Below are 25193 nucleotides of genomic sequence, written 5' to 3'. Positions count from 1 at the left end.
AAAAACGTCTATATACGACCATTCCCCAAACGGCTCAAAATGCGTTTAATGATTAAATACAAATACAAGTATTTGTATTTAATAATTAAACGCTGTTTTTGGCTGGATTTGACCGAATTTGAGAGCATTTTGAGCCGTTTGGCGAATGGCCCTGTTCTTAAAATGGCCGACAAGCGACGACGTCAAGCTCCGTTGCCTCACAACGCGCATCAGATATCTAGTCTGTATACACGATACCTGTGGGAATACCAAGCAAAAAAAGGAAAACGACGAAGAATATGTGAATTTCCTTTGTCTTCTTTTAAATAAAATACAAGTAAAAAATACAATACTAGTATTGTATATACAAATACTAGTATGTGTATTTAATCATTAAACGCTGTTTTCGGCTGGATTTGACCGAATTTGAGAGCATTTTGACCCGTTTGGCGAATGGTCATATATAGACGTTTTTTTGCCTTATCGCGACATCATCGCGACATTTTACCGAGGAATTCACTTCCCTGGGCTCGGTTCTAATGTCCAAAGAGTATTCTCCAGTATTTGTATTTGATCATTAAATGCTATTTTAGGATGTATTTAACCTGATTGCTGTCATTTCACGGCTCGGTTCTGCTACATCTGCCCGCCCAAGAGTGCTTATTCCCGGGCTGACATGCCCGCCCAGGAGTGCTTATTCCCAGGCTGCCATTGACGGTAGACTAATAAATTGAGAGTGATGGGCGGCAAAGGGAAATGAATCATTCATTTTTACTATAATTTGGACAACGCCGGCGGCGGGCCGGATTAAAAATCCTAACGGGCCGTATATGGCCCACGGGCCGAGGTTGAAAAACTTGTACACACACGATCCGGGGGCGGGGCGAGCGCGCGAATCCCGTTTCCGGGAAACCTCCGTTCGGCCGAATGACCATTCGGTGGAACGTCCATTCGGCGAACTGTCCATCTGTCAAACGTCCGTCGGCGAAACGTCTTTAGGCGAATCATCCGAGTACCGAAAATTTCGTAAGTAGAGGTGTATCTTATATGTACATTCTCTAATTCGTTCCACGGTTCTCACACATCTACCAACTAAATCCTTTAAAATTGGTCAATATGTCCCAATTTTGTAAGAAAGATGTGAGAAACACACAGAAATGAGAGAAAATTATCATAAAATTATTTATTAATGTCACAAAATGAAAACACAAACCCGTGTTAAAACGCATGGGAAAAAGAAAATGCTACCGAGATGCAAGGTAGAGATATCACACAAACATGAACACACAATTTAATAAACACAGCATTAACAAACAAGAACATTAATAAACAATGAGCATTAACATTTAATGATTTCTTTGAAAGGTAATTTTACACCCATTTTATCTACTAGTTCTTACATGCTTCTGCAATGCCGGTTGACGAACATTTTGGGGAGAAAAAAACTATACAAAGACGATTGCTTTTGATGACTTTTAATGTTTCTAAAATGCACAAGACAAACGTTGTCAAAGTGGGCACGACTCAGGATGTTTTTTCCACAAAGTCGGAAAGTTCGTTTCTCCCCCGTTTTTTTCTGATTTGTGCTGTTGCGATGATGGCTGCTTCCTTGACACATGAAAATTATAGGTTTTATCACACTATACATATATACAAATATATTTTTTACAATAGGGAGGCATTTTCTACAAGTTTAGAAGAAAAGTACACCACACTTCAAGCAGACATTTGTCAGTGCATCCAAAGAAAGCGGCATAAACAATGAATTAGGTTTGTTTTGCGTTCAATTAAAAAGCCACATTTCACACTCAAATACATTTGCCAGTACAGTAATCCCTCGCCATTTCGCGGTTCAACTTCGCAGATTTATTTCTGGGGATTTTTTTAATTACTTTTTTTTAAGTTCATAAAATTGTAAAAATCCACCCTGAAACTCGTAACCAGAAGCCTCTCTTGCTACTAAGACTCAGGACTGAATAAAAAAAATAACAGGGGTGACCCTACTTTGCGGTTATTCGATTATAGCGGCCAGACTACGGCATAAACTGGTCCTTGAGATGGAATTTACTTAGACTACCCCATAAGAATGCAAGTCAAATATACACCAATGGTGACAATACACAGTACCTGGATAGAGGTACTTAATGTATTTTTGAAGAGAAGGCTTTGTTGATCTACAGAGCTACAGTAAATGTTTTTTATTGATATTTGTTCTCACTATGCAGAAATACCTGTCCGAGCTGGCACAAGAGAGCCTCAAACTTCCTGAACTTTCAACAACACAGTGACATTCTGTTTTCTCTTCATTAACAACAAGTTGCACAAATGGAATTCAACAATATTGATACTTGCACTTTGGGTTAATGCAGTGCTTCTCATTTATTTTCTGTTGCCCAGAAACAGGAAGAATGAAACGTTACACCTGCCCCCTAACAACTTCAAACTCTGCCGCCACTGTAAATAGTATAATTTTTGGGTAAATTTCTAAGTACATGTCTCCATAAGATTGTATCCTTGTTAAAATTAACAACTGTGACAGTGAACGTGGCAGTATCATCCAATGAGTGAATGTGCAATTACACTTTATTCTAGTAAAATAAGGAGGTTTTTCTAAGTCAGATCCTCACAGGTGTTGCTTCGCCCCCCAGCATTGCTTTGTGCCCCACTATTTGAGAAGCACTGGGTTAATGGAATAATGATTGGATATCTGGAATTCTCATAATGGTTGTGTTACATTTTGTACATACTCTGTATAGCAAAGATATTTATTAGTTTTATGAGGGGGAAAAGATGAAAGTGATGGATTGTATTTTCAAGGCCATTTTTCTGTTTAGAATTGTGGATATTAACACACTTTACAAGTTTAGTTGATTTGAAGATACAATTGGGCTTCAAGTTTAACCTTTTTCAATGCCCAATATACTAATAACAGTAACAGTTTTTATTATGACAACTACAAAGTAACTTAAAAAATTCTAATGAATGTTTTTACTCAATTAAAATTGAGGTACATTCTCCGGTTAGTTGTATATTGTTGAATTTCTAACTCATTGTGCATAACTTGACATTAATTGATAACTGATAAAGTTCTTTGCAAACCTTTTTATTCATTCATTTTCTGAACCGCTTTATCCTCACTAGGGCAACGGGGGTTATTGGAATCTATCTGTCAGGTTCGCCATTAGACATTGCCAAATTCACGAAGAAATAAAGAGGAAAAGAGATTTATCTGGATATTTCACTTGCAAGGTGTGATAACTTTGCACTTTATATAATTGTTAATATATCCATAACAGCAATAGATGGCGGAGCCAAGTTTCACACGTGTGTAACTCTTTTTATTGCAACACTCAGAACTCCCAAAACATCACAACATCCGGTCACGCTGTATTACACAATGGTCACTAGGTGGCGGTGGTTAAACACACTTGTATGACCTGAGGCAACTAATCAGTTATGTATCAATATATTACACTCCTCCCCCTTTAACTATGAAGTTCCTATTAAGACTTAACACTAAACTTCAAAAAATATCTTTGCCTCATTAACTTTTTTATAACTTTACTTCTCAATTTGTAACTAAATTATTACTGCTAACACAACCATTAGACTCAATATTTCAGTCTTTGACATTCCAATCTCAGGAACTCTTTTTCACATTTTTGTATGAACAGGAACTCTTTTATTTTAGGAACAACGTTCCTCACAACTGACCGATCACAAATTCAGTCGCTTCGGAGGTGCTCTATCTCTCACTGGGTACCTGCGCCCAAACACCTCTGGGGAACTGACTGCTCGGTTGTCAGGTGTAACTGTCTTGTCACAGGCCACTGAGCCTGGTGAAGGTGTTACATGTGTCTCTTCAGGTGAGTACGGGCTACCACCTACTGCTCCAGGTGTGCCTTTCCCCCCACATCTGCGTGAACCACAACAGGGTAGTTGTTTGTGACGTCCAGCTGCTCCTCCGGAAACTCCAATGTCTCTGGTCTGGACGGTTGGTTGTACAGCAGATAATCAATGTGGATCAAGCGTCAGCTCATTCCATTCCATACTCGGTAGGTGACTGGTCCGAGTCTCTTTTCCACTGTTCCTTTTGTCCACCTCTCCTTTCCTCCACAGAAATTCCGGATCAGGACTGAGTCACCCTCAGACAGATGTCTCAGCTTGGAGGCGGTTTTATCATGATAGTGTTTCTGCTTCCGTTGGTTTGCTTCCACCACTCGAGCGAGATCTGGTTTCAGTAAGCTGAACTGGTCCTGATTTGACGTTTGAGAAACAGTTCAGCTGGTGCACATCCTGTAACAGTGTGCGGTGTACTCCTGTATGCGATCAGGAAGTTAGCTAGCCTGTGCTGCATTGTTATTGTGACATTTTGTTTCTTCTCCTCGAGCACTTATTTCAGCAGTGATGCTTTCACTGTCTGAACTGCTCGCTCTGCAGCTCCATTGGAAGCGGTACCAAAATCAGTTTTATTCCATTGCTCAGCAGGAATGTCTTGTACTCCTGCGAAGTGAATTGAGGACCGTTGTCAGAAACAATCTCCTCAGGAAGACCATAGGAAGAAAAGATGTTCCGCAACACCTCAATCATTGTGGCTGCTGTGGTGGTTGCCATGGCGATGACCTCAAGCCATTTTGAATGACTGTCCACTAATACTAAAAAGTGGTGTTGATCTTTGTCTGCAAAGTCAATATGTATTCGCTGCCAAATAGAAGTGTAGAGGTGCGGCTGCAGGTAGTTTCCTCACACTCTGACAGGCTTCACATTGTTGTACTGTATGTTCTATTTCACTGTCCAGCTGCGGCCACCACAAGTAGCTCCTGGCCAAGGCCTTCATCCTTCATCTTCCAGGGTGTCCTTGGTGAAGATCATGCAGTAGTCGCTCTCGGTGTGCTGGTGGAATGATAACTCGAATTCCCCACAATATGCAACCTTGTTCCACAGACAGTTCATTTTTCCTGAAAAAGTATGGTTTCAGTCTCTTGTCCTTGTTATGACTTGGCCATCCAGACCGAGTCAGCTCCAGTACTTTACATAGCACTGTCCTTGAGAGTGCTCTGTGCGATCTCTGTAGCTTGCACTGGAAGCTCATCCACTACTGAGAAATAGGAAGATGCTGTTTTCCTCCGCTGTGTTATCCTTTTCCTTCACCGGCAGTCTAGATAACGCATCTGCGTTGGCATTTTTTGCTGACGTTCTGTACTCTATACTGTAGTCATAAGCCATCAGTCTCAGCGCCCAGCACTGCATTCACAGAGCAGCTAAAGTGGGAATTTCAGACTTGGGTCCCAAAATAGCAAGAAGGGGCTTATGGTCAGTTCTTAAACTGAACTTGCGGCCATATTTATGAAATTTGGCCACGCCAAAAATTATGGCCAAAGCCTCTTTCTCCATCTGACTGTATTTGCTTTCTGCCTCTGTCAATGTACGCGACGCAAATGCGATCGGTTTCTCATCTCCATTTTCCATTATGTGAGACATGACGGCCCCGATTCCATAAGGGGATGCATCTGAAGCTAATCTCAGGGGTTTCTTGGTGTCATAGTGAACTACTACTGAGTTTTTTACTAACTGATCTTTTGCATCTTTGAATGCTGCTGCACATTTAGGAGTCCATTTCCAATCAACTTCCTTCTTCAGCAATTGATGTAGTGGCTGCAGCACCGTCGATGGGTCTTTCATGAACCGACCATTATAGTTTAATAGTCCTAGAAAAGACCGTAGCTCTGTGACGTTTGTAGGCTGGGGTGCATTAACGATGGCTGCAACTTTTGTTTCAGTGGGGTGCAGTCCCTCCTTATCTATCAGATGCCCCAGGTATTCTACTTTCTCCTGCATGAAGTCACATTTTGCTCTTTTCACTCTCACCCCGTAGCTCTGCAGGCGGCTCAGTATCTCCTCCAGATTCCTCAGGTGTTCAGCTCTTGTTTTGCCTGTGTCCAAAATGTCGTCCAAAAAACAGGTCACGTGCTCCAAGCCTTGGAGGATCTGGTCCATCACATTCTGAAACAAAGAAGGAGCACTGGACACTCCGTATGAAAGTCTATGGTACACATACAGTCTTTTGTGAGTATTTATTGTCAAATACTTCTGAGACTTTTTCTAACTCCAGCTGTTGGTAAGCATGTGACAAGTCTAACTTGCTGAAAAGAGTGCCTCCAGCTAGGGTGGCAAAAAGGTCTTCAATATTTGGTAGTGGATAGGTCTCCTCTTCCACACTCTGATTTACTGTGACCTTATAGTCTCCGCAGATACGAATTGACTTGTCTGCTTTGGGTACCACTACTATTGGCGCGGCCCACTGACTATGTTCTTTCTTTGAGAAAATGCCAGCTTTTTCTGGGCGATTAATCTCGTTCTTAAATGCATTCTTTAATGCATACGGCACTGGTCTGGCCTTCCTGAAAATCGGTTTGGTATTTGGCTTTACTGTAATGTTGGCCTTAAAATCACGAATAGTGCCTAACTCCTCAGCAAACACTGCTTTGTGTCTCTGCAACACTGCCTTCACATCTGCGTTGTTACAGCCCCTTGCTGGTATAACTGAGAAAATGCTTGCCCAGTCCAGTTTGAAGTTTTTGAGCCAGTTACGGCCAAGTAGGGCTGGTCTGTCACCTTTTACGATCACTAGTGGTAGATCACCACTCTGGTTTCCATATTTTACCTTGACAGTCACTTGTCCCATCAAGGGAATGTTCTCTCCGGAAAAGGTTGACAGCTGCACCTTACTTACTTTCAATGGCAGATGAGAGAGATGCTTCTTATACACTTTTTTCAGAAACAAGTGTTACAGCAGCTCCTGTGTCGAGTTGCATCTCTAGAGGAGTTCCTTCTAATATGACCTGTACTGTCATTTCCTTCTTCCAATTTCCGACAGTATGTGTGGGATACACGGCATTCAAGCGATATGACCCAAACAGTTCATCTTCAACATTTCCTGTTGTCTCATTTTTATTTTCCTTTACATACTCTGTGTCCTTGCCAATTTTTAGTTTTACACGTCCTTGCTATGTGTCCTACTTTTGAACACTTGTGGCATGTCTCTATTTTATAATGGCATAATCGAGCTTCATGGTTCTTACCTCCACATCTGTAATAGGGTTGGTGATTTTCTCTTTTCTGTGGTCTGGAATTCTCACTTTTCCATTCGCTGGTGGCTGGTGGGTATTTTCATGCACTTTTGTTTGTTTTCTTCGGGTCAATCCTATTTACTGTAGCAGGTCTTTCCATTTTGCTGGCGAACTCCAACGTATTCTTTGATGCCATTTCCATGAATAACGACAGTTCGCATGTTTTTTTAAAAGTTAGATCTTGCTCCATGAGTAATCTTCTCTGAATAGCCTCCACTCTCAATCCACAAACAAATCTGTCTCTCATTGCTTCGTCTAAATGGAGTGACTGGATAGGTTCTTTAAAGCCACAACATAATCTGACAGACTCGTTTTCTTTCTGATTCCTTTTTTGAAATTTGAATCGCTCCGCGATCACCAACGGTTTCGGTTTGTAATGTAATGATAATCTTCCGTTTAGCACATCATACGGGAGGCTACTTGGCTTATCTGGTAAGCAGAGGTTTTTTAACAGTCCGTAGGCTTCAGCACCTATTATAGACAGGAAAACGTTGCCTTTTTTACCTTCCTCCATTCCGTTTACGATCATCCATTGCTCAAACCGCTCCAAATAAGACTCAAAATCTTCTTGATTTTCCTTGTATTCGCCGAGATTTCCAATGAATCTGGCCATGATGCAGTTTCGCCGTTAGCTTAGCAACTCTTGCTAATGCTAGTTTGCAAATCCACGTTACCTCCTTGTAACGCCTTAATTTCCTCGTTCTGAAACTTTGAATCCCTACCGGCTTGAAAGGGATCCCATCCTCGTCGCCACTGTGATAACTTTGCACTTAATATAACTGTTAATATATCCATAACAGCAATAGACGGCGGAGCCAAGTTTCACACGTGTGTAACTCTTTTTATTGCAACACTCAGAACTCTCAAAACATCACAACATCCGGTCACACTGTATTACACAATGGTCACTAGGTGGCGGTGGTTAAACACACTTGTATGACCTGAGGCAACTAATCAGTTATGTATCAATATGTTACACAAGGAGAACAACATTTGAGACAGCTTCCCAACTCCAATAATGATGAGCAAAGTAAGTTTAATAGTAAGGCTAAGCGTATTCTTCGTTACAGGCAAATGCGTAATAATATGAAATAAAATACTGACCTTCACCCTGTTTATTACATTCCTGCAGTGGCGGGCCGTCAGGGCCTTCAAGGCCTTCTCTGCTGGCCTAAGAAATATCTGAATCATATTATATTTTGTCCATCAATACTTATCATTCCAAATGGTCTGTTAGCTTCCTTTCAATGCTTTCCCCCCTGGTTGCACTGCTTCCAGATGTGTGTTTTCATATTGAAGCATTTAACCAATCACATTTCAGCCATTATTTGTTGCCAGATCAGATCTGCCTCAAAGCCTGCACAATCAGTTCTTGCGGGGTCTGCTGCATTAAACAAGACTGTTGCTTTTAACCAATCAGATTTCGAGTTGGCAACCCCACAATGATTTTTCATAGGCGTTAGCATTTTGCTGGCTGGGACATGTCATTGCTTTCACAAACTATGATTGGCTAGTAGGCGGGCCAAAGCAGCCAGAGATCGCAAACTCCACCCACTTGGCCGACAGTGGCAAAAACAAATGAATTCTGTTGCAGGTTTCTCTCGCAAAGCTATTTTCCAGATGGACTTTTCAAAAAAAAATGGACATTATTAAGAAAGGGCGGTCAACTCCGAAGCTAGCAAGCCTGTTACAGCCGGGAATATGGTGTGTGCGGCACTTTCAGTGTGCTAACTTAGCTCCACAAGCAAATAGTATATTGTTGTTTTGATTTAAAGCCATTTTCAAAACGGACTATGCCAGAAATATGACAGAACAGGCTCGAATTTCATCATTAGCTTCGATGGCGATAGGAAAGAAGGAAGAAAGAAAGGGGGATGGATATTGTGTAAAAAGGATTTTTGGTGAGTAAAATTACAAATATGGCTATATTCCTAAATAATATTTCAATTGTGGGCCAAGTTCTGATATCTGAAAAGCTCCAGTGTTTGTATTTAAGCTCCAGTGTTTGTATTTAATCACAAAATGCTGCTAGGAAGTGGATTTTACCCCAGTTTAATTTTTGGCGTTTCACCATTGACGTCCATCGCTGTCTTTTCCCGGGAAAAATCACCCCCCTGGCCTGGTTGTAATGTCTCAAAAGCTCCAGTATTTGTATTCAATCAATAAATGATGCTAGGAAGTGGATTTTAAATTTTTAGTATTTTAGTGCATTTTTTGTCATTTCACGTATGACGTATCGACGTTCATCGCTGTCTTTTTACCGGGGAAATGATACTCTGGGCCCGGTTCTGATGTCTAAAAAGCTCCAGTATTTGTATTTAATCAATAAATGCTGTTTTTGGCTGGATTTTACCCCATTTTTGGGCAATGTTTGCCCGTACGCCATTGACGTTCATCGCTGTCTTTTCCCGGGAAAATCACCCCCTGGCCTGCTTCCGCAGAGTGTGGTCGAGAAGCCGACGGTCGCCCAGTTCAAGAGGGCTCTGGATGATGTTTTGGCCGTGAACCAGTGACTACACCGCGTTTTGTTGCACATTTCTTGTATCTTTGTTACATGGCCCTTAGCCTTGTGCTTTTTCTTGCCAATAAATTGAATTGAATTGAATTAATGTCTGAAAAGCTCCAGTATTTGTATTTAATCATGAAATGCTGCTAGGAAGTGGATTTTACCCCATTTTTGTGCATTAATTTATTGATTATTTTTTATGTGTTGCAGCTGTAGCTGCAGTAGAGGTTTTATAGCCATAAAATAGTTTTTGAGGGTTGGATTGATACGTTGAAGGCGCTACCAGAAAATGCACCGCCCGCCACTGCATTCCTGTCAACCTCGGCCAATTGCACCCCATATTAATGATTGCAATTCCCCTTATTAAGCGATAAAAAAACATACAAGTGCAACGCGGCACATATTTACTCATATAGGGCACAATTAAAAGTCTTAAATTTTCTCCAAAGTAGACGGGGCGCCCAATCAGTATGGACTAAATTCAAGATTCTGTTGATGTCACTGTATAACGATAACAGCTTGACTGTCTGGGTACTGAAGGGTGCATTTGAAGACATAAGAAAGTTCAGTACCATGAAAAGACTTCGTGTACAGAACTCACCCTAGCTTGCAGTAGCATCAGCAAAACTGCCGATAACCACAGCCAGTGGACTCGTAGCGGGGCGGTGAGACCCCTTTTTTCCAACTCCCGGTTCATGCGTCCCATTAGACCGCGAGTTTCGCCCACCATGCTAGGAGCCCCGTCAGTCGTGATGCTAGCTAGCTTTGACCAGTCCGGGTCCAACTTCTCCATGGTTTGGCACACTTTGTCAAAAAATATCCTCTCCCGTTGTAGTTCCCCTTTGAGACTTGGAGGGCTGCCAGATCCTCGCATATCTCAAAGTTTGCTCTAACTCCACGAATAAAAATGAGCAGTTGCGCTGTGTCTTGCACGTCCGTGCTTTCATGCAGCGCTAATGAAAAAAAGTCAAATTCTTTCGTCTTCTGCTGCAGCTGGGCAATTTCTTCAACGCGTCTGGTGATTGTACTCGCCGACAGACTTACGGCATTAAATGCATCTTTCTTCTCGGGACACACCTCCTCCGCGACAGCATCCATACATTTCTTAACAAACTCTCCGTCAGAGAAAGGCTTACCGCTGCTTGCTATCAGTTTAGCAACTCGAAAGCTGGCCCGAACGGATGCCTGGTTCAGCTGAGCTTGGCGTACAAATGTATTCTGCTGAGATAGTAGTTCACTTTTTCGCTTTGAGTTTGTCTGCTCGTATTTGGCCTTGCAAGCTATCGTACTCGTCTTTGTGACGGGATTCATAGTGTCAGCGAAGATTGTATTCTTTGAATACCGCCACCGTCTCTTGACAGATGAGACAAACAGCCTTTTCTTTGCATTGAACAAAAAAATAATCGTTTGTCCACTCCAGGTTAAACACCCTGCATTCTGAATCATTTTTTCTCTTACCTAACTTTTTCGCCATTATTCCGTTCTCTCTTTGACAGGGCGGGGCCTAGGATTTTTGGGGGGGTGAAAAAAAAATTATGGATTTTTTTTTTCCAAATAGGAAAGAAATCCGATAGCATCTCTGGTATAGTTCAGAGGGCCGGGCCAAATGTGCTGACGGGCCGTATCCGGCCCGCGGGCCGTAGTTTGGTGACCCCTGGTCTAATCCGTCGCCCCACGGACCGCATGTTTCTCTGCGTTCCAATCAAATCAACAGCCGCAGCAAACAGAGCGCTTCCGTCGCAGTCGACGCATTATTTGGCAAGTCTTGAGTATGATAAAAACATTTAATTGGCCGTTTTGTATTTCTTTTCGTCTTTTCACCACCATATTCCTGCTAGCAGACGGGATCATAGAATGGGTTTTGCTATGATATAGTTATGCTTGCAGCATAAGCTGCAATAAGCCATTTCGTTCCAGTAAATTGACAGTACATTTAGGTACTATTAACACAGTACTTCTAGCACCTGGAATAATAAATAAATATCCATTTATTTATTGCTGTTTAACAAGCCCTGGTTTAATCAAATCAACTGCCAATGTCCTCATTAAATTTAGCTCAACATCCTTATATTCAAAGTCCCCACTCAAATCATTTTGAGCAGGCATGCCGGCTAGTCATGCCGATTAGGCCCTATATATAAATATATGCCCTATTTTTCCACAAACCCAGCACGCAGCACCCCTGAAAACCCGATTTCTGTTCAACTTACTCATCTCCCTTCTTCCAATCTCTTGGCTAACACCCCTACGCTCTCGCCACCTATCTCGGTAAATATTTTCCCGTGACCGGACGATTCGCCAAAAGACGTTTGGTCGACGGACGTTTGGGCGCTCATACCCCTGTTTTTGACACTATTTCTCGGTAAAAATCAGCGCAGCACCCGGATTCCTTTCGGTATGTTGACTCCCAGGCTTCGAAGGACCAAATGTTAGGTTCATTAATAGATATGCTTTAATATAAGGAAGACATCGGAACGCATATCCAGCTTTTCTTGCAAGAAGAGAATCCATCCTGACTCATCCACGTCACAGATGATTCTAAAGAAACGAATCCTCTCCTGCCCATTTAGTTGCATTAGAGTCAAAACAATTAAGGTTATCTATTAAAACAATTGCATATGAGGTAACCCGAACAACACCATTAATGTAAAAAAACAACTGCAACAACAATTGCATATCAGGTAAACCGAGCAACACTATTTTAAAACAATTGCGAGTATTTTCGGAGGTTGATTTGATATCGCCATATGCTGCAGAATCCAAGTCCAAACAATTTAAGAGTCCTTCCCAGATCTTCATTGTGAACTTGCAACTGGGTGAGGGGTCGAGGTTTAATCCAAGTCAAACAATCAACCGTCCTCGGAGCCAGCTGCAGTGGGGGGTGACCTTCGAGTTTGTTTCGGTAACAATTAAAGTAAGCGTTTGTCACATACACAAAATGATTAATATTTCACATATACATATAATGATTAATATTCCACACACATAATGATTAATATTTCTTCGTTGTACGCACATATATAATAGTACCCAAAATAACTCCAACACTATTGAAAAATCATTGATTAAGAAAGTTTTATAGGAGATGATAGACAAACTACAAATGTTAAATGTTAATGTTAATTTTTTACAAAAAAAGCTACTAGATTAGGGATTTTTTTTATTTCAAACAACTGAGTTTAATATGCAACGCGATACACATTATTGAATGAATTGGGACTTCTTGATGAGTATGCATTTTATAGTTATGTGGTTTAATTGCTGTAAAGGGCAGTTATGTAGTCAGGCTTAAAATGTTAAACCTGACGAACAGGGGGTGGTTCAATTCTATTAAGAAATATAAATGTATACATTTGTTTCTAAATATTAATTGATGTGAATATAACTATTGTGGAGAACAAGAAAGCTGTTTTCCCGAGGAGAAAGCAGCCCGGTTTGAATTCTGCATTTTTCCTATTTTTAGTATGTTTAGTTAATTTGTGTAATTGCAGAAAAGAAAAGAAAACTAATATAGTTCTCGATCTTAACAAGGAAGCAATGATCATAATAGAATACCAGCTAGTATACTTAATTTTGACTAATTAGGCATTTAGAATTTCACAAACTATAGTGATGGAATAAGATTGTTGTGATTTTTGTTTATTGGTGTATTAAGATAATTCGAATTAAGAAACACACTACATTTATTAGTGACCAGACACATTTTCACCAAAATTTTAAATGTTGTGTACTTCATTAGGATAAGTTATACAAAAGAGAAATGGATGAACGAATGAATTTACTTTGTTGTTGTGTTATTAATATGTAATTTTTGTGTAATAATGATTCGTTACATTACATGTTATAGGAATTTGAAGACAGCTGCTGTTTTGGAATCTCCAGGTGGTAAGGTCCTGAATAGAATGGAATTGGCTGACTAAATTCAGATGAATTTATTGTGCTTTGAACTTTCCCCCCTGGGGTTTCTCCCAAACATTGATTGTTTAAACAGGCAACACTTGGAGATATGGAGGCATAAAAAGCTGTGATTGTCGCACCTCAAGGGGTTCAAACCCACATCCTGGCATGGGCGGTAGAGGATTTACAACTCCTGATGAAACAGTCACAGTTTTAATCCCGCCGTGCCGTAAACCTGGCCTAAACATGCAGGCTGTTTGGCGGGGTGACAGAATCACAGCCAAGGTAACTCCAGCCTTATCACAATGAAGCACAATCTGATCTCTTCGAAATTTGTGTAGAGCATTGGACAAGAAAAAAAAGAGATTATTCTGCCTGGAGGATCTCAAACAAGCAATGGGAATTATTATAAAATTTGATTTCATTTTTGGTGTGATAATGTTATTTATGTTTAGAATCTGCATTTTTAATCATTTGCTTACTTTTATGCAGGGGTCCCCAAACTTTTTCCTGTGAGGGCCACATATCTTTTCCTTTCTCTGATGGGGGACGGTGTCAGTTTGTAACAGAAAAAGTGTGACGATCGTCGGGGAGCTTAAAAAAATTATTGTTTTCCAGAAAGCCACACAACCAAATAACCCTTTCCAGGTTCTTCACAGAAAAAAAGTCAGGAAACCAATAATAACACTATTAATGAAATAAATAATAACTAAATAACCCTTTCTGAGTTCTTCACAGAAAAAACAGGAAATAAATAAAACTATTTATGAAATAAATAATAACTAAATAACTCTCTCTGGGTTCTTCATAGAAGATATTTATTCCTAATATATAAATCCAATTCAGAGTTGCTCGCCTCCACAGCTCTGGGTCAAAAAGAACAATTCTCAAACAGGTTGCAGTTTTTATATGCTCGAATAGTCCGCGATGGTCCCAGGGCTCCGCCCTCACCTCTGATCGTCCAGATGTCTCGGTAACACTCTGCTCGTGCATGCATCACGCATGCACCGGTGGACGTGCCCGCGTGCATCAAAGGGAAACACTCTCCCCGCGCTTGTCACCAAAGAAGCAATGCAAAGCCCCGCTTCACTGGGATGATTTGTGGGCTCAGCGGGGGTGCAATGAACCAAACACAAGATTAAAACGTCCCAGTCTTCAAGGCCAAATAGGAAAAAAATCCGATAGCGTCTCTGGTATTGTTCAGAGGGCCGTCCCAAATGTGCTGACGGGCCGTAGTTTGGTGACCCCTGCTTTTATGCTTAAGGCTCAGAGGAGTGGAGGATCTTTGTGTTTTTTCAAAGATATGCGTGCGTCTTGATAAGCAGTTTGCCTCAGCAGATTGTGGATGTGGCTGAAGATTTCCTTTTTCATGGTTTATTTTTTCTATTATTGAGATTCCGCCTTAAAGTACTGTCTATTCAAGTGTGAATGTCATTCTGTTGAATTCTATCATAGGCACTATTGATTACTCATTTAGACAAAATTAGCATTGCTTTTGACAATCTTGCAAAATGGAAAATGTGATCGTTTCTTTATTGGGTTCTTTTACTACCTTTTATTCTTCTTGGTTTTACTTCTTAGTTGTTGTATTGTTGCATGTGTAAAAGCTATGATTAGATGTATTTTTAGTATTAATAACTCAAATGTTTCTGCTACTCAATCATTTGTTGTGTATGATTTTCTCATTCAGTGTTCTCCTACCAGCTCTCCTTCACATGATCGTTTTGATGCCGCTCTTAAGGAAGATTATGAAATAATGCCGGTGACCAATGGTTAATTTGCTTTGAATGTAGACTTTTTTTGCTTATGGACCTAGATTGAGATCGTGGACCGCTGAAGGTAGAAGAGGAGGAAGAATTACGAAAAGAAGAACTTCAAGTTGCGGACCATCTGGTCGAAGAGGATTTGATTATTATATTTTCTTTCTAGTTTTTTGTAACCATGATGAAGTAGTGTGTAAAGTATGTTTTTTTCTTCCTTATGTACGTCAAAATTGCAAGGTTTTTTTTACCATACTGAAAGTTTTGATGTGTTAATTTTTATTTGATTAATAGTTTTGTTGCAGTTTCCTCTGTGCAAACAGAGGGTCTGTTATGAATTATTAATTAATAAAAAATAATTTAAAGGTTTGTGTACCAAAGTGATAGCCACCAATTTGATCATTGTGTCTGGGCAGAGGCTTCACAACATTGTGTGAAAAACAGCAGGTAACTCTGAGTGTTTGTTGTATAAACAGTTTACTGTGTTCTGGCAGTTGTGAAACTTTTACTAATTTAATTCCTGGCTTGTCTAGACATCCTCAACAAATGTTTAGGTTAACGCCCACTTTGGGCGGAGGCAATGAAGGCTTTAAGAATCTCGCCTTTTCTCGAGCCAATCAAGAGAACTGATCATGGAAGCTTCAATAATGTCTTGCCTATGTTTTTATTAACACTTGTTTCACCAGATCTTTCAGAACAAAGAAAAGAACATCCCACAATACAGAGACTCCCTCTCTACAGTGACTGCTTTTTCATGACTAGTTCTTGTTGTTTGACAGCTTCTTGAGCCTCCGTCTGCATCTTCTCCAGCTTCTCAAGTGTAACAGACTTGAGTGGGAGCAGTTTTGGTTTGCAGAGAACCATAGTAGGGACATCTTCCATGGAAAGCTGCCCTGTGAAAAAAAACATGAAAAAAATATCAGCATCCATATGAACAACAAATGCTTAAATTCTAGTAATATGTTTTAAGTAAATCAATACATTATGTGTCATGAAAGATCATTTCATGCACCACATTGCTGAGTGACATCTTAGCCACAATAGCTCCACAAGTAAAGCCTTTCTTCTATTTCAAAAGTGAACCACAATTCACTGTAGATACACATTGTATTTTACAGTGGTACCTCGAGATACGAGCTTAATCCGTTCCGGAACTGAGCTCGTATGACGAGATTCTCGTAACTCGAGCGGACGTTTTCCATTGAAATGAATGGAAAACAAATTAATTCGTTCCAGCCCTCTGAAAAAACACCAAAAACAGGATATTGGATTGGAAAAAATGTTTTATTTCTTCTAATTCGCCATCTATTAACAAAGTAACACATAACTAGTGGTTTAATAATAATAAAATGTGTTTAATCTAACTAAAATTGGGCAGATTTCGCCGACGGGAGACAGAGACGTTTGGGGGCGTGGGCGGGGGGTTCCTTTTTTTTTCCCACGACAACGCACTCGTAAATGGAACAAACAAATTAACTTGGATTAATATATACAGACACTCAAACATACGTTTAATGTAACTTTACACAAAACTGAATTCTAATTTTGTTGTAATCTTTTTTTACCTTCGTTCTGGCCGGGTTAGCGGTTTGCCACGCATCCACCCTCACGTTCGCTATCGATGGACTGTTTGCTGTTGCATTGCCTTCAAAATATTCCCAAAATGATGCACACAAATGTCCTCACAATAGGATAACGCACGACCACTTGCCAACGAGAAATAGTCTTTAAAAAACGATCGCAGGAGCTTTCCTAAGAAAGAATAACAGGAAATGACATAGCTGAGCTTCCCACGTAGTGATTGTGGGTAATGAAGTTTTAATCTGAGAAAGGTTGCCATTGCCTATGGTTTTGTGTGCAGGAGTATACTTCATTACCCAGAAAGCCCTCTTTTTGCATGCGCGTTGTGCGTTTCCTGGTCGTATGAGAAACTCGTCTGAATTAATTAGTTCCGTGCTCGTAAATATTGTTATACACGAAAGATATGCAAAAAAGACCTGGCTTGGTCGCAGCACGAAATTTTGACCGCATAACGGGGGAATTATTCGATCGAAATTTCCCCCGTAAGACGAGCATTTTGTATGACGAGCGGTCGTATGACGAGGTACCACTGTATTTGCACAGATACAACATTTCATCACAGTCACGTTATTATGGGTCAAATGCATGTTTATGAAAACCTTGCTTAATTTCAGAGATACAAAACCTTGTTTCGGAAGAACTTCTCTGAGCACCACCTTGACCTCTGGCATTGTGTCCTCTTGTGATCTCCTGACAAGGGTAAACAAGGTATAGTATTTATTTTACCACGATACATGTTTAAATAAACAAATCAAAACGTGATTTATGAAACTAAACGCTTCTGCTCTTGCTTTGCATAACTCATTGCAGTTATACACAGCCATGCCAATAAGTGAATACATTTTATATTCCTAAATTCGGCTTCTATAGTTTATTGCTGTGAACGAATGTCAATTCACTGAGTCTTTGAGACACTTAAGCGTTAAAATGAAATTTAAAGCTTGACTTTATAGCCATAAATCCGTTCTTAAACAATTTACTCCCAATATCCGCGATTGAAGTGACGTCAATTTGAACAGGGAGAAGTGGCAGATCAAGAGCAGTAAACGTGTTGATGGACTATATGTGTATACCCTATTTCAGGCTAGCAGAGTTCTAGCTGGCTTAGCCCCGTCTTGAACACTGCTCCATGTGTAAGCATAGACGCCCGTTGTTTCCTGTAAGTTACAACATAAACGTGTCATAGCTTCATTGATCAATTACATCTTTCGACTACTCACCTTTAACACGGATAATACATACAGTGACCCGTCCCTTTTATTCTAAAAATAGAATCTGTAGTAGGTACATATATCCCACAATCCCATGCGTTCGACCGAGGTGGCGGTTGTCATCTTTTCAACATAAAGGCTGATGACTGTTAACAGAAGTTTTTTAAAAAAAAAATTAAAATTATATCCTTGTCAACTATTTAATCTCAATGAATATAAAGGACCGTGAAGTTTTAATACTTTCAGCCAACTCTGTGCTGTACTTCTGACACTCCGTAATGACTCATTTACAATATATGCTGTCACCTAGAGGCCAAAACGTACAATTGCTCCTTTTACCCCACCTGGAGTGGTTGTAATTCAATAAGGAAAATTAAAACATGTTAAGTCTACGTGATTGGACGATATGCATCTTTGCATCCTTTTGCGTGTCTACGAGCTGTTAATTTCTCAGTGGAGAAATTATTAAAATATTTGTATGATATTGTTCTAATACAAAATTTGTTGTCACTGATGAGGTAAACAAGTAAACAATTAAGACAACATTTCCAAACCAGGGAACACTTTCTCTTGTCCATTCATTGTTCCAACTCCTAAATTTGCAAATACCGTCAGTAGAGTAAAAAAAGACCACAAGATGCGATAGGAGTTTGAGTTGGATTTTTCTGCACCTTTTATGGTTCAAGTTACATGCGGTCTACATGGCGTTAGATTGCTGCCATAATGCCATTAGCATAATGTGAAGTGCATTACTCACATTACGCTTATGGAATTGTGGCAGCAATCGAACGCCCCAAACCACTGCGAACCTATCGACGGCATATAAAACTTACATTTCCCTGTGGTTTCATGCCAATCAAGTATTTGGCAGTGTTCTGGTGTTTGTAGCTTGTGTTTTGAGCTCTTTCCATCTTATTGGACAGTCTTTCTATCTCAAAGCAATCTAGGATGTACGGAAGTTTATTGTATTCACCTTAAACATAAAAATAAATCCCTGGCCGTTTTTCAAATTAATTTATTTTTGGGGTGGTTTTTTCAATTAATTATTTTTTGAAACCTCCATTTTTCAAATTAATTAATTTTCTAGGGTTGTTTCTCATCTCATCTAATTTTCTGAACCGCTTTATCCTCATTAGGGTCGCGGGGGGTGTTGGAGCCTATCCCAGCTGACTCCGGGCCAGAGGCGGGGGACACCCTGAATCGGTGGCCAGCCGATCGCAGTACACAAGGAGACGGACAACTGTGCACACTCACATCCATACTTAGGGGAAATTTAGAGTGTCCAATCAGCCTACCATGCATGTTGTTGTTTCTGGGGTTGTTTTTTGAATTTTTTTTTCTTCTTCATTTTTCAAATTAATTAATTTTGGGGTTTGTTTTTTTAAATTAATTTTTTTCTTCGTTTTTGAAATCAATAAAAAAAATGGTTTGTTTTTTAAATTATTTTTTCTACTTCGTTTTTCAAATTAATTCATTTTTGGGTTTGTTTTTTAAATTATTTTTTTCCCTCTTCATTTTTTTTTCCTCCTGAGCCTGACCACCAGCAGGAAAAAATATTAAATCGAAAAACGAGACAGCAGCAGTTATCTAGATACCTGGAAGTCTCGCAGGACTGTGTTCCCTAAATTCAAGACAGGAAGACCCGAGCTCGCATTCCATTCGGTGCAATCAAGTTTTATTTAGATATGGAGCTAAGACAGTATGAGAGCCCTGTCAATAAGTCACATTAATGAAGTTTCCTGTAGTCTTGAATTTCCGGAACGCAGTTCGCGCGAGATTTCCAAGTATCTCAATAACTGCCACTTGCTCGTTTTTTGTATATATTTTTTTCCCGCTGGGGGCCAGGCTCAGGGGGAAAAAAAATTCAAAATACGAAAAAGCGCAGTTATCGCGAGTATGAGATATTCTTTTGAGGTTGATTACAGACGGCTTCACCCAAGGCCAACTGATACGGAGGCGAGTGGACGGAGAGTGGAAAATCATAAAGAGGATGGCACCCTTCAAGACAGTTGTGGACCAGTCAACATCATACCTTTAATAAGCTAATGCATTATTCATATTTGTGTTATTATAAATGGGCAAACTCGGGTTTGGGCGTTGTCTCTCTCTCCATGGACACAGAGACACACAGCTGTCTTATGTTAGGGGGACCCAGAGCTCTGTATACATCAATTTGTCAGGAATGAATTATCTGTGGATTAGCCCGTTGAACCCTGGTCTGTCTCCTCCGATGCTGAATATGCTCCATTGTTAGACGGATGAGTCATAGTTTTAGCCGTGGGAGTCAGATGCTAAAACTCACCTTCTAACATCATTAATGTGACTTAATGACTGGGCTATCTCTTACTGTCTTAGATGGGAAAAAAAAAATTAATAAACAAACCCAAAAATAAATTAATTGGAAAAACCGCCAGGGCTTGAATGCAATAAATCTCCGAAATGATGTATGTGATGTTTCTGCAAACATTTTTTCTGAACACCAAAGGCATACAATAATCTCTTGACATACGAGTGGGGATTTTTTTGCCTTGAGATACGAAGCAAATTTGAAATACGAGCATACCAGATGGTTTCTGATGCGGTCGTCCGGGTGGCCGAGTATGCCAATTTCGTTATACGCAGCTGTGTATGATGACAATAAAGGCTTTTGGACTTGACTTGACTCATGAGAACAGCATCGCTCTGTCTTTGTCGCCGCATCTCCCTCGCGTAAAGATATCTACAAGCACTGGGCCGTACAGGTTGCATTTTTTACTAGAGATAGCGTGACCGAGTTGATGATCTGCGAAAAAGCCAGCGGAATTTACGTGGAGTTGAAAGCTACAAGGGCCGATCTGTGACTCCTGCGTACTCAGATGCGGCACTGGCAGAAGACTTAAACAAAGTTTTTGCCCGCTTTGAGTTCCAAGCCCACCACCCAGTCACACCACCTCAACCTCCAGTGCATCCCACACCAAGCTCGGGAAAAAGCTTCACCGCACTCATTGTGGAGGAATTGGATGTGTGTCGTGTGCTCCATGCAGTCAACCCCAGAAAAAGCCACAGGACCAGATGGAATACCAGACAAAGTACCGTATTTTCACACCTTAGGGCGCACTTAAACGTCTACAATGTTCTCTAAAATGGTCGGTGCGTTTTGTCTGTTCACTAAACTCAATTTTTGTATGGCCCTGACCGCTTGAGTGACTGGTTTTATTTCTTGCCGGCACGCTAATTATTGCGATCAACCCAGCAGACGTTCACCATAAAAATAGCCTCTCTTTATATCAGTGTACCTTTGACTTCAATAAAGCATTATCAAACTTAGTTTTGCTCGTGCTTTAAAAAACACGCTAGTTCCAAGCCAAACATATGCTAGCAGCTAGCCTAACATACGCTAGCAGCTAGCCTAACATACGCTAGCATAACATACGATAGCGGATAGCATAACATACGCTAGTGGATAGCATAACATAGGTACGCTAGCGGATAGCATAACATAGGTACGCTAGCGGCTAGCATAACATACACTAGCCTAGTGTCATGCTAGCGCCTTATCGGACGAGGCGTCCAATTTATTGACAAAAAACAGAAAATATACCCGCAAATGAGACTGCGCCCTATCACACGGTGCGTTTTATAGGTGTGAAAATACGGTACTTAAGGCCTGTGCTGACCAACTAGCACCAGTCTTCACATACATTTTCAACCTTTCACTCGGAAAAGCCTCCGTCCCAGCCTGCCTAAAATCGGCCACCATCATCCCAGTAACCAAGAAGTCACCCGTTAACAATCTGGGCGACAACCGCCCAGTAGCTCTAACACCAATCATCACTAAGTGCTTAGAAAAATTGCCACTGAAACACACCAAAAACTGTCTTTCCCTCATCCACGACACGCATCAGTTTGCATATCGGCCGAATAGATCCACCGAAGATGCAATAACCACCGCCCTCCACGCTGGGGGATGAGGGAGCCATGTCAGCATGCTTTTTATCGACTACAGCTCAGCGTTTAACACATTAAGAGCGGACATTCTTATTGGCAAGTTGGCCAACCTGGGGCTCCCACCTTCCATGTGCTCCTGGATTAAGGACTTTCTGGCCAACCGACCCCAGGAAGTGAAGCTGGGTTGCCAGCTCTCATTTGCCCGAACGCTCAGCACCGGCTCGCCCCAAGGCTGTGTGCTGAGTCCACTACTCTCTCGCTCTACAAAACGACTGCAGACCCACGCACCCTGAGAACATCATTGTGAAATTTGTGAATGATACAATGGTGGTGGGGGTGATCACGGGGGAGAATGAGACGGTCTACAGAGATGTGGTCCTTAGACTCAACGAGTGGTGCGCTCTCAACAACTTGGCGCCTAACGTCTCCAAAACCAGAGAACTCATCCTGGACTTCCGAAGGAGCAAGGCTGCTCCGTCCCCCCAGTATATCAATGGAAAATGTGTGGAGCGAGTGGAGACTTGCAATTTCCTAGAGGTCCACATCTCTGCTGATCTCACTTGGGCGGCATACACCACAGCACTCGTCTTGAAGGCGCAGCAGAGGTTACATTTCCTGAGAGTACTCAGGTAGGAGCAAATAAACACCAACCTGCTGAGGGCGATCAACTGCCCCCAGGGCCTGGAAAATATTAATTTTTGTGTCAGAAATACAGTTTTGGTCAAAAGTTTACATACACTTATGAAGAACATAATGTCATGGCTCTCTTGGGTTTCCAGTTATTTCTACAACACAGATTTTTCTCTGATAGAGTGATTGGAACAGATACTTCTTTGTCACAAAAAACATTCATGAAGTTTGGTTCTTTTATGAATTTATTATGGGTGAACAGAAAAAGTGATAAAATCTGCTGGGTCAAAAATACACATACACCAGCGCTAATATTTGGTAACATGGATGAGAAAAGGTGAGGCCTTTAACCCCAAGTACACCATGCCTACCGTCAAGCACAGTGGTGGTAGTATTATGCTGTGGGGCTGTTTCGCTGCCACTGGAACTGGTGCTTTACAGAGAGTAAATGGGATAATGAAGAAGGAGGATTACCTTCAAATTCTTCAAGATAACCTAAAGTCATCAGTCCGAAGATTGGGTCTTGGGCGCAGTTGGGTGTTCCAACAGGACAATGACCCCAAACACACGTCAAAAGTAGTAATGGAATGGCTAAATCAGGCTAGAATTAAGGTTTTCGAATGGCCTTCCCAAAGTCCTGATAAACCCCATTGAGAACTTGTGGACAATGCTGAAGAAACAAGTCCATGTCAGAAAGCCATCAAATTTAACTGAACTGCACCAATTCTATCAAGAGGAGTGGTCAAAAATTCAACCAGAAGCTTGACAGAAGCTTGTGGATGGCTACCAAAAGCACCTAATTGAAGTGAAAATGGCCAAGGGACATAACAAATATTAGCGCTGCTGTATGTATATTTTTGACCCAGCAGATTTGATCACTTTTTTTCTGTTCACCCATAATAATGTCATAAAATAACCAAACTTCATGAATTATTTTTGTAGTAGTATCTGTTCCAATCACTCTATCAGAGAAAAATCTGAGTTGTAGAAATAACTGGATATTCAAGAAGGCCATGACATTATGTTCTTCACAAGTGTATGTAAACTTTTGACCACAACTGTATATTTGTCACGAAAAATAAAAATATTTAAATTTAGGCTGCAGAAAATAAATATATTTAAATTTGCGCCGTACAAAACAATAATTGAAAATTATTGCAATATTTTTCTGAATCCAGTTTTTAATATTTTGCAAATTTACAAAAGAAAATTGGTGTGTTACTCGCTAAGTTGCAAGGAAATTGATCACATTTGGCTACCTTTATAATTGAGTTCTGACATTGAGGGGACGCACCATCTAGAACTTGCTCCGGGGCACAAAATTCCTCGGTACCCCACTGTAAGGAATTAATCAAAATATCCTTCCGAAGGAGCATTGGATGATATGATACGAAAGACGAACTCACAATCCAAAAAACGTTGGTTAGTGAGCAAAAAAGTTGCATTTCCAAATGCTCAGCGTATATCCTGTGTCTGTGGTCGTCAAAAACAATCAAAGCCGTACTGAAAAAAATGTTCAATAATATTGGAAGTGGGCAATATGAACGATGTGTCCATAAACTGGGTGCCACTGGGCTTCTGCATGCCAAGACGACGTCTCTTTGGCCGAAGGACATCTCAGACTCTCTAGATGACAAATTGTCTGTGTACAGGGCCCACAGCATTTGACCTTGAATGCATGGAGAAAGGCGAGCAATGTGCATGCAGGCGTGTTTTTTTGCGTGCATGCATTTGCGAATATCTCGCATGCTACGCAAAGTGGCCGAGGAAAATTATTGGAAATAATTTTGGTTCGGCGACCAATAATTGATATTTTTTTTAGCATAAACATAAATATATTTACATCGTGAAAGCCCAATTGAAAATATATTCATGGAAATATACTGCAATAATTTTCTACCAATTATTTATTGCCGACCCCTGACTGCCCCCTACCTACCCTGTCTAGCATCTACAAATCCCGGTGCCTTAGAAGGGCAGAGAGCATCATAAAAGACAATACGCATCCCGGCTTCCACCATTTCAACTTGCTGCCCCCTGGAAGGCGCTTCAGAGCCATAACAACCAAGACCAACAGTCTCAAGGGCAGAGTCTTCCCAAGGGCTGTCACCATACTCAACTCGAGTTCTGCACTTAGGACACAATCAAGAGATTACCACTACTTATACTACTTATTTATTATGTTGACCACTTATTTATCTATTACTATGTGTTGATTATTTATTCATCATTACTATGTGTTGATTATTTATTTATTATTACTATGTGTTGATTATTTATTTATCATTACTATGTGTTGATTATTTATTTATTATTACTGTGTTGATTATTTATTTATCATTACTATGTGTTGATTACAGTGGCAGGCGGTGCATTTTCTGGTAGCGCCTTCAACGTATCAATCCAACCCTCAAAAACTATTTTATGGCTATAAAACCTCTACTGCAGCTACAGCTGCGACACATAAAAAATAATCAATAAATTAATGCACAAAAATGGGGTAAAATCCACTTCCTAGCAGCATTTCATGATAAAATACAAATACTGGAGCTTTTCAGACATTAAAACCAGG

The 25193-nt window shown here is 40.6% G+C and overlaps 1 protein-coding gene and 1 long non-coding RNA gene across 3 annotated transcripts in view; one reads left to right on the top strand and one right to left on the bottom strand.

The window, feature by feature from the left end:
• Positions 1–15358, top strand: part of rbm20 (RNA binding motif protein 20) — a 100421-nt gene extending 85063 nt beyond the window's left edge. The window contains exon 14 of one of the 2 annotated variants that reach the window (XM_077606378.1): positions 15329–15358. In XM_077606378.1, coding sequence (XP_077462504.1) covers positions 15329–15349 — 21 coding nt within the window. In that variant the 3' untranslated portion in view covers positions 15350–15358. Of the gene's footprint in view, positions 1–2204; positions 3082–15328 lie in introns of those variants that run through there. The other variant, XM_077606377.1, reaches the window with a different exon arrangement.
• On the bottom strand, positions 1148–8117 carry LOC144078142 (uncharacterized). Its single transcript, XR_013301184.1, has 2 exons — positions 7062–8117; positions 1148–5982 (listed from the first exon to the last, which is right to left on the bottom strand). It is a non-coding gene; the product is annotated as an uncharacterized LOC144078142 (long non-coding RNA).
• Positions 15359–25193: the final 9835 nt, after the last annotated feature.

Source organism: Stigmatopora argus, chromosome 7 (assembly GCF_051989625.1).
Source record: "Stigmatopora argus isolate UIUO_Sarg chromosome 7, RoL_Sarg_1.0, whole genome shotgun sequence".
Taxonomy (NCBI): domain Eukaryota; kingdom Metazoa; phylum Chordata; class Actinopteri; order Syngnathiformes; family Syngnathidae; genus Stigmatopora; species Stigmatopora argus.
Note: the sequence above shows the minus strand (reverse complement) of the source record. Positions and strands in the feature narration are given on the sequence as shown.